At 39.9% G+C, this 9,154-nt stretch overlaps 2 protein-coding genes across 3 annotated transcripts in view; one reads left to right on the top strand and one right to left on the bottom strand.

The window, feature by feature from the left end:
• Positions 1 to 7,403, top strand: part of atp6ap1a (ATPase H+ transporting accessory protein 1a) — a 19,269-nt gene extending 11,866 nt beyond the window's left edge. Inside the window, exons 2-11 of one of the 2 annotated variants that reach the window (XM_015051251.1) lie at positions 713 to 839; positions 1,546 to 1,620; positions 1,961 to 2,154; positions 2,762 to 2,802; positions 2,882 to 2,967; positions 3,051 to 3,200; positions 4,050 to 4,207; positions 4,306 to 4,356; positions 5,024 to 5,261; positions 6,672 to 7,403. In XM_015051251.1, the coding sequence (XP_014906737.1) occupies positions 713 to 839; positions 1,546 to 1,620; positions 1,961 to 2,154; positions 2,762 to 2,802; positions 2,882 to 2,967; positions 3,051 to 3,200; positions 4,050 to 4,207; positions 4,306 to 4,356; positions 5,024 to 5,261; positions 6,672 to 6,881 (1,330 nt within the window). In that variant the 3' untranslated portion in view covers positions 6,882 to 7,403. Of the gene's footprint in view, positions 1 to 712; positions 840 to 1,545; positions 1,621 to 1,960; positions 2,155 to 2,761; positions 2,803 to 2,881; positions 2,968 to 3,047; positions 3,201 to 4,049; positions 4,208 to 4,305; positions 4,357 to 5,023; positions 5,262 to 6,671 lie in introns of both variants that reach the window. The other variant, XM_015051250.1, reaches the window with a different exon arrangement.
• A 118-nt stretch (positions 7,404 to 7,521) lies between these two features.
• Positions 7,522 to 9,148, bottom strand: LOC106959012 (L-rhamnose-binding lectin CSL3-like). Its single transcript, XM_015051255.1, has 4 exons — positions 9,049 to 9,148; positions 8,833 to 8,965; positions 8,609 to 8,712; positions 7,522 to 7,748 (listed from the first exon to the last, which is right to left on the bottom strand). Exons 1-4 carry the CDS (start codon positions 9,113 to 9,115, stop codon positions 7,732 to 7,734), a joined length of 321 nt encoding a protein of 106 aa, XP_014906741.1. The 5' UTR covers positions 9,116 to 9,148; the 3' UTR covers positions 7,522 to 7,731.
• Positions 9,149 to 9,154: the final 6 nt, after the last annotated feature.

The following is a 9,154-nucleotide window of genomic DNA, read 5'->3' as shown; positions in this document are numbered from 1 at the left end:
TCAAAAAATGTATTGAAGATGTCATGAGCAGAGACAAATGGTCCTACAGAGTCTTGGCTAAAAAATAAAATCAATACTTACAATTAAAAAATGGTTAGGAAGCACATTACAAACCTTTGGCTGAAATGCGCGTTAAATTCAAGTCTCCATTACAGACCAGAGAAAACTAAAGAGAATGCAACGTTGTGTTAATCCATTTGAGGAGCCGGCAGTTTATCTTGAGGAAATAAATGACGATGCAAAAGTTAATTAGACTGTAACATGCGCAGTGCGCTGCTCAACCACTGCGGACTGCGAAGAATTAAAAACCACTGGGAGTAACTCATCCAGCGGATTTAACAAATGGAGCCTTCTGGGTATTTTAAGTCAATCATCGGCCGATAAAATGCTGGGCTGGCCACATGTGGCCCGCGGGCCTTGAGTTTGACACGTGCTTTATAGGAATCAAGTAAAATTACAAACTGAACACCAAATACAAATCATATAAGAACATTTACATAATTAGTACATAAAAAATGTAATTAAAATAATAAAACAGGACAGTAGTTCTACATTACAGCTGTTTTGAAGACATTTATATTCATTTGTTCAGCTTCTGGAAAATATTCCAGCTAAATTATGAGCCATGATTTTTTTTATATAATCACATATTTGTATGTCTTAGTTATTTTCTGGTTGTCCACCTGTTTGATGTCTTCCTTTTGTTTTGAAGGGTCTCCATCCCTCAGCAGGCTCCACCCACTGCAGGTCACATCGTTGGGCACCAGCAGCTGGCCTCCTACCTGGAGAAAGCTCTGAACGTCGGGCCCCGAAACGTGGTGCTGTTCCTTCAGGACAAGGTACAAAACACAGACTCTTAGCAGGTCCCACCTCTATGAGAACGCAAACAAATTAACAATGCTTAATTTAAAAAGAGAACCAAAAATAAAATTATTACAGCTGTAAAATAAAATGGGGCCTTTCTCCGTTAGCTTCATGTGGGGATTATTCTTTTCATTTAACTTATTAGTTAAAATTAAACTCAGAGATTTGAAGAGGAGCGGCAAAAGCAAATGAGACGGATTAGCAGAGCTAGCAACTGATAAGGTCATCCAGGACATGTTATTGTGGAATATTGTCTGTGTTACCCAGATAGTAAAGACTGTTAGCATGTGATGCTAACAGTCTTTGCTCAGAGGACTCTTCAGATTAGTTGCAAGTCAGACTGCTACTGGAGATCCTGTCTGCCAACAGCATCAACTACGACTCTTTAAAGATACTTGGATGATATGACTTATGACAAGTTTTAATTTTCCTTTGGGACAAGTAAAGTATTTTTCAAATGTGAATGTAAATTTAATTTTCAGTTGTTGTATAAATTTTTGTCCTGTTGGTTCTTTCCTGGTGTCTGGGTCCAAAGCTTAAATAAAACATTTTTTGTTTGGCTTTCTTCATCAAAAATCAAATTTTATTTGTATAGCACATTTCAGCAGCAAGGAATTTCAAAGTGCTTTCTTCTCTCCCTAATTTCTGTTTTCTGGTTTTGTGTTTGTTTTTGTTCTCTAGATGAGTATCGAGGATTTTACCATGTATGGAGGAGCCTTTGGAAACAAGCAAGATGGTGTTTTTCCTAACCTTGAGGTAAAATATTAAAGTCAGACACTCAGGCTGGCAGTATGTAAGAAATAAAACTCAGTGTTTTCGTCATGGTTCAGTAAACGGAGCATATAACCTATGCTGAATATGGTCTTTCTACAAATAAATTGTCATTAAAATATATAATATATAATTGTTAGAGGTCCAATTTAAAAGAGGAATTGAATTGGGTAAATTTGGACTATCCTTGAATTGAAGTTGGGGGCCGCACAAAATCAGTTAAATTGCCACAAAAATCACCAGAACCCCACTTTGGACACCCTTGCTGTAAAGGATAATATTAATTTCATCCCATGTCTTTATTTATTCCTCTGATCTGTCCCAGGGAGCACTTCAGGCCTCTTCTTCTTCTCTGGTTCTTCCTGCTGTGTCTTGGCCCGCCTCCAACGCTGTGATTGGTCAGCTGCAGGACCAATTAGAAACGTCCCCTCTGTACATGGACCCGGAGACGCTGAGCCAGCTGAGACTGAACGCCTCGTCTCCGGCTCTGCTGGTCTTCAGGCTGCCGTACGGGACCGGGTGAGCTTGTGTAGGATGCAAACAATTAATCTAAGTACGGTTAATGGATTATTAGATTAAAATCAGTTCCATCCGATTAACTAATAACTCCGTTTAGACCTTGTTTCAGTGTTGTAGTTTGGCTGCTATCCAGCAGAGGGCGTCGCTGGTCATTAGTAAGCGGCGCTCTTTAAGACATCGTCTTTGTAATCTCCCATTCAGCCGAGCCGAATGGCGGAGCAGCTCAATTTATCAGTAAAAACTACCGACATGCTTCGAAGGGAGGATACGGTGATGACAACGCAGAAAAATGTTACATTTCACAGTTGAGTTTGATGTCTTTCTAAGTTTAAGAATGTGAGAATAACACATTTTTCTGTTTATTCAGTCAGTATTTAATATAGCTGGCAAAGTAATGTTCAAATATAATGATAGAAAATGAAAGATTTAGCTTTTCGTGCTTTAAGTCGCTCAGCCCTCTTGATACAAGAGAAAACTCAGTTGTTTTTTTAAATATGCTTATGAACCGTTAGTTGATTGATAAGAGAAATGAACTGTAGATAATTAATCGATAACTTCCCTTCCTCCCCTCTGGATCTCACTGCTTTGTCACCGGATTGTGTTGCAGGTCAGATCTGCTGTCTGCTAAAGAGATTCTCAGTGGAAACGGTGAGGCCTTGTGGTCAGTTTTCATTCATCAAAGCATCAGATTGATCAGGTTTCGACACATTTATCCGTCTTTGCTCAGATGAGGTCATGGGTCAGGTGATGAGCATCATGGAGTCCCAGTCCGTCCCCTTCACGGCCGTTTATACCGGCCTGCAGCCCTCCAGGGTGAGCCCGTCGTGGTGATGGTGAACGCTGCTCTTCATGAGGTGTGGTCCAACCCGCCCTGACCCGTTTTGTGTCGGCAGAAGGAAGCGGCGTCCATGTCTCTGGAGGCGGGGCTTGGTGGAGGACGCTCCCTGCTGCAGTCCAAAGGCAGATACAGGGACCAGTGGAGGGACCGGGAGCGCCAGCAGCGCGTCAAGGAGCAGCCCGGAGTCTACCCTCCTGTGGAGTTTAAGGTGCTTTTTCTGTCTTCCTCTGCCTTAAAGGGACAGTACAGAATTTAAAAATTTCTGTTGATCGGTTCTAATCATTCAGAAGTATTCACATTTTGTCACGTTTCAGCTGCAAAACTTGAACTTTTATGTGTTAAACAAACAAAACATTTTATTCCAGGGATTTAGATCTGTCTGTTGGGGGGTTCAAAGTGTGGCCCGCGGGCCATTTGTGGTCCTGGAAATTTATTTATTCGGCCCCTGAAAACAAGAAAAGAATGGTACAACAAAACAGAAAACAATTTAACAAATTTGGAAATCATCCTTTTTATGTTTTGGTTCTTTAATAGTATAAATATTTTATAAAAATATATATATATATATTTAAAACGATAAACAATTTTTGCATTTTTAATTTAGCAGGCCAGTAGTTTAAATTTTCTGATTTTGGCCCCAGGAGAAAAAGTTTGGACACCCCTGATCCGTGTTCTTTAACTAGCAACCCACAGCATGATGCAGCCGCCACTGTGTTTCTATACTTTCTGAAGAGACAAATCAGCAACGAGCCTCTCATTAAGCTGTTCTTATCTTACTTTAATTAAACAGAGATTATTAATTTTAATAACTAGAGAAGTTGAACCAGGTGAAGCTAAAACTGCCGCATGAAGAGTTCTGGATAAATCAGATTTATAGACAAAGAATTTTTTTGTTTCTCTTAAATGCAAATATTTTTTTTGCTCAGTTTTGGCTTAATTACAGCTCAGAGTAACAATTGCCTTTTTTGTCATTTAACTATTAATCGATTACTAAATTTGTTGACAGTTATTTCAATAATTGATTAATCGCTTCAGTTTTCTGCTCTGTTTTCTGCAGGAAGACGACAAAACATGCATGATGCTGTGGGCCAAAGGCCTGACTGTGAGCATCCTGCGGAACAACCGCTGGGAGGAGCACGACCTGACGCCAGCCACCTTCGGCGAGGGAGTTAGCCCCAAGCTACACGGCTCCGACTGCGACAAGAGCAAATCCAGGTGGAAAAGGCTGAATTTTAGGTTTAGCAGCTAAAACAGAGGCGATGGAGGAGTTTTCAGCTGGACTCTTCCTTCATTCCTGTTTGGTTTCTTTCCAGGTTGGTTCTGAACTATGAGAACGTCCTCGGCCACCGCAGCTTCAAGCTGATGTGAGTGTTTCACAGGCCTCTGATGTAAACAATTATTTTACATCTACTCATTATGACAATTAGTCTTATAAAATGTTTAAAACAATAACATATTGGTAAATCCTCCCATAACAGCAGAATTAATATTGAAACCTGCTGCAGTAAATCGCCGTTATAGCGACCTCTGGTGGACTCATCATTATGACATTAGCTAAATGCGTTTATCTGATTACGGATGGGAAACATTTTTTAATAAATGCTTTCCTCACGTTTGATTATTGTACAAGGTTTCATACATCAGAAGCAGTTTTGCAAAATGCGGTTAAACCATTTTTATTGTTATTCTCTTTAAATCATGCATTATTTTTACAATGACATTAAAAAAGAAACAAAATACATTCCCTGGAAGTATTCTTTCTACCACATGCTCGCATTAGTCGATTGTACGGATCCCCGAAAACCCGAACATGTCAGGGGAAAAGCTCTCTGATATGCTAATAGCAGTTAGCATTCATGAGACCGTCACGCAGCACCAAGATTACAACGCTTCGAGGCGGATTATTTCCTTCGAGGGATTTTAATAATTGAGTCTCTCGACTTATTTGACGAATTGTAAAGCCCGACTGCGATTGTGCGTTTTCTTTATATTGTTTAGTTTTTTTTACTTGTGTTTTGCGGTTGGTTCCAGCTTCGTCATGAGTCAGCGCCATTACACGGTGTCGGCGCGCCGCTGGTTCACTCTGGATGCCGTGGAGCTGGAGTACGACGGCACCAAAGCCACGTTCAACGGCAGCAGGAACATCTACGCCCCGGCTGAATACTCCTACCGCTGCAAGTCCGTCAGCAGCTTCCGCTGGCCGCTGCTCGTCCCGCGCTCCGCCAAAGACCCGGCCAACCAGTGGAGGGTCTCCTTCGACGACTTTCAGGTGAGTTTCAGTCGGTTTGACTGCAGATTCCCAAACGTTTCCACCCATGGGCCCCTAACAGCCTGAACCCACAGACAGTGCTACAGAATACTGAAACATCCACTCACTATTCATAATTATTACATTTATTTAGCTAAATGCTAACCTCTTACCTTCTGGCTTTAGATGGCCATGAGTTCTGTGACAAAAAAATGTATTGTCATGACCATTAACAAATTATACAACTCTTCTACACAATCCCCTCATTTGATTATCTAAAAAATTAATATCTTATGTTAATCACATAAAAAAATGTATTCCCTCAGTTACATGCAGAGTTAGGTAGTAATTAGTTACATTTACCTTTTGTGGAAAATACTTCTAGGAGTATTTTTACTATGATGTACTTTTACTTTTGTAATTTCTGGATATTTTAGCCACTATGAGTAACTTCACTGAATGAAAAACAAACATGTTTTAACCAAAAACTCACCAGACAGACGCACATCTGCAGTTTTTGTTGGTTTTATTTTGAAAGAAACTGATTTGGAAAAATTTCAAAATAAATGATAAATGGCATCTTCTTCTGCTGAACAGTAGTTATATAGTATTTATCGCATCGTTTATCGTGAATTTAGATTTGTAGCCATACATTTCCATTAATTATGTTTAAAACCTCCCAAAACTCTTCATATTGTTGAGATTTTACTGTTTTCTCTGTTTGTCCAATGGGAGCATGAATAAATAACAATAAAGCTGAAAATGTTCCTGTGAGCAGCTCAGAGATAAAAATCAGACTTCTTCATGTGACTGGATTCCTAAAGAAACACATTATAAATGGGAATGTTTTTCAAGAGAAGTGTTTGTGTTTGAGGGGCTGGAATTGATGTAACACAACAGTTACCTGATGAGAACCATTATGTAAATAGTTCTCATCACTTTTCTTGTCTCAGTAGTACCAGAAAACAAAGCAATAAATCTCTAAATTCATATCACCAACTGAAAAGGAGAATAACCCTGTGCATCACACAGACACTAACTTTTATAAAAAAATATCTTTTTACATATTTGTTGAAACCTTCATGTTGTGACAGTTTGGTAAGAGATGGATAAATTCAGCTCCTGCCTTCTCCCTAACAGGAGGCGGGTCTTAGTGCTGTCAATCACCTCTGTCCTTCTGTTGCTCTCTCCAGCTAGCATAGCTTGTTGTGAATGCTAAAGCTAGTTAGCATTTGAGTGAGTTGTTTCTCCACCATTCGCACATTTAGCAGCGCATACATGAGTGATTGACAGCGCTAAGACCCTCCTCCTGGCTCTGATTGGTCATTTAGAGCGGCGCTTTTCTTCAGGCAGCAATAGCAGCTCTGGGAGATCCATCTTTTTACAGATTATAGATTATAAATTTGATGTTTTATTTTAATATTTTCCCAGATCCAGGGCTTCAGCCTGAGTGGCAGCGAGTTCTCGTACGCCAGCGACTGCGCGGGGTTCTTCTCAGCGGGGATCTGGATGGGCCTCCTGACCAGCCTGCTCATGGTTCTGGTTCTGACCTACGGCCTGCACATGATCATGCAGCTGCTCACCATGGACCGCTTCGACGACCCCAAAGGCCCCGGCATCTCCGTGCCCCAGACGGAGTGACGCAGCCCTCCCATCGCAACCAGTCCTCCCATCGCAACCAGTCCTCCCATCGCAACCAGTCCTCCCACCGCAACCAGTCCTCCCATCGCAACCAGTCCTCCCATCGCAACCAGTCCTCCCATCGCAACCAGTCCTCCCATCGCAACCAGCCCTCCCACTGCAACCAGTCCTCCCATCGCAACCAGTCCTCCCATCGCAACCAGCCCTCCCACTGCAACCAGCCCTCCCACTCCATCATCATCATCTTCACTGAAACCTTAATGTGAATCCCAGCACTGATGAGTCAAAGTTTAGGTGGTTGAAACATCCAGAGATAATTACTGATTATTTATTAAATGTAATAAAAGATGCTATTTATTATTGTTACTGATGTGATTGTTGTGAAGTTCCAGTTTACATTTGGTTTGTTGTAGATAAGTGAGATTATTACTGGAAGCATTAAGCTTGGATTACGGATTATGTTCATGACATTCCATTGTTGTCTTGTTGCTGTGACTCCAATAAAACATCCTAAAGGTGTCACTCCTGGTTGGCGGCCATCTTTAAACTCAGAGTTCCTTCCTGTTTGGATTGGAAGAATTTAAAAACTGAATTTATAGTTTAGGAAGGTTTTTGGAAGAGTTTTTATCCAGAAAATGTAAATGCAAGTCAGGTTTATTCATGAAAAATTGAAATAAAAATGCAAAACAGGTTGAGAAAACTTGAAGGTACAGAAGAGTAGATAATTTCCCTTTGGGACCAATAAAGTGTTATAGTTTAATTTGAAGAGACGTTAAGCTGCTAATCAATGCTGTAGAAATTCCTGATTATTATGAATTTCATCCAGAACACAGAAGACCTGATGACGGTTTCACCCAGTCAGAAAAGCTGCAAAAAGAAAATAATGAAAATATTAATATAAATTTTGGACACGTTAGAAAAATTTTTTCCATTAGAAGCAAAATTGTTAAACTGAAAGCACTTGAGGGCCACGTTTTTATTTAAATTAAAAGAAATATAAATTTACTTTTTAATAAAAAATTTTGTTCATTTAAAAAACAAATTTTAAAAATGTTCAAAGGAAAAAAGCTGCAACAACCTGGTTGCATAAATGTTCAGACCCCAAAACTACCTTTGTTAAAGCATATTTTCTTAGAATTAAATGTTTTTTTGGAAGAAGTGTTTCAGCATTCCACATTTTGAGTTGACAATATCCCACAAGCTAATGTTAGCATGTTGTTTGAGATCCAAGTTTAACTCTCACACTAACGTTTGCACACTGAATGGAGCCAATGTTAACCAACATGCCACTGATTGATGACCGGCATGGAAATGGTAGTATTTAAGGTAATATTAGCATTGTAGCTCATACACTTCTATAGCTGCAGGTCACATGCTAATGATAGCTAGAATCCTATAAATAGCACATATGCTAACTCTAGCTCAACTAATTTTAGTGTATGAATTGTAGTTTTCAAACCAGATGGAGTATGTTGCTGTAAATAACCCCAAATTAAGGCATTTACTTGTTTGCTGTAGGTCAACATGCTATCAATAGTCTCCATTTTGATCTTAGAATTTTAGCTAATTTTAACATTTAAGCTAACTTTGATACAAAACCTCAACCTAACATACTAAAAAGGAGTAAATCAGTGTTAGTCAACACGGTAGTGATAGCATACGTGGTATTCATCTGCCTTTAGCTAAATTTAGTATAACTAATGCACAAACTTTAGAGGATAACTCACCGTAACAAATATAATCCACCTCCAGGTACTTGTAGGTTCCAACGCAGGGGTCTCCAAACATCGAGTTACTGGCTCTGATGTTACAATGCCGTTTCCCGTTGCATCTGTGGTTTGAAATCAAGTCAGTTTCCAATAAAATGTGATTTTTATATTTGTAGACCTCCTAGTTCACACACATGTGCATCCAGTTTTATAAACATTTAGGAAATACTGAACTTCTGTACCTCTGACCAACTTTGTCTGAGCTACTGGAGCAATGGATGTTGGTTATCTGGTTGGCGGGTCGTCCAGCGATGCACGTCTTCTGATCGCTGCGTCCATATGTAGCACTGGTCACATGTATAACCTCACCTTTGTCTGACAGTGAGAATTGAAAATGTTGGAGAGACAATTTCATGGTGTAATGCTCCAGAATTTCCCAATAAAACCAGTGATCTTACCACACCGGAGTTGAGCCACTGATCCCTCACATGCCACAGTGGGATGTTTTCTTTCAGGGTCTGTCATAAGAGAGATTCAGGTCACATTAATGAATACAAAGTTGGG

Source organism: Poecilia latipinna, unplaced genomic scaffold (assembly GCF_001443285.1).
Source record: "Poecilia latipinna isolate Pla-1442-1.1 unplaced genomic scaffold, P_latipinna-1.0 Scaffold1037, whole genome shotgun sequence".
NCBI lineage: Eukaryota > Metazoa > Chordata > Actinopteri > Cyprinodontiformes > Poeciliidae > Poecilia > Poecilia latipinna.
The sequence above is the reverse complement of the archived record's forward strand: the minus strand, read 5'-3'. Positions and strand labels throughout refer to the sequence as shown.

Bases quoted from the DNA above. Each gene is read 5' to 3' on its own strand.
- LOC106959012 (XM_015051255.1), bottom strand. From the start codon at position 9,115: ATGACAGACCCTGAAAGAAAACATCCCACTGTGGCATGTGAGGGATCA. The intron at 8,966-9,048 runs GTAAGATCACTG...TCTCACTGTCAG, and splicing joins AGTGGCTCAACTCCGGTGTG to ACAAAGGTGAGGTTATACAT. The intron at 8,713-8,832 runs GTACAGAAGTTC...TTCAAACCACAG, and splicing joins TCAGACAAAGTTGGTCAGAG to ATGCAACGGGAAACGGCATT.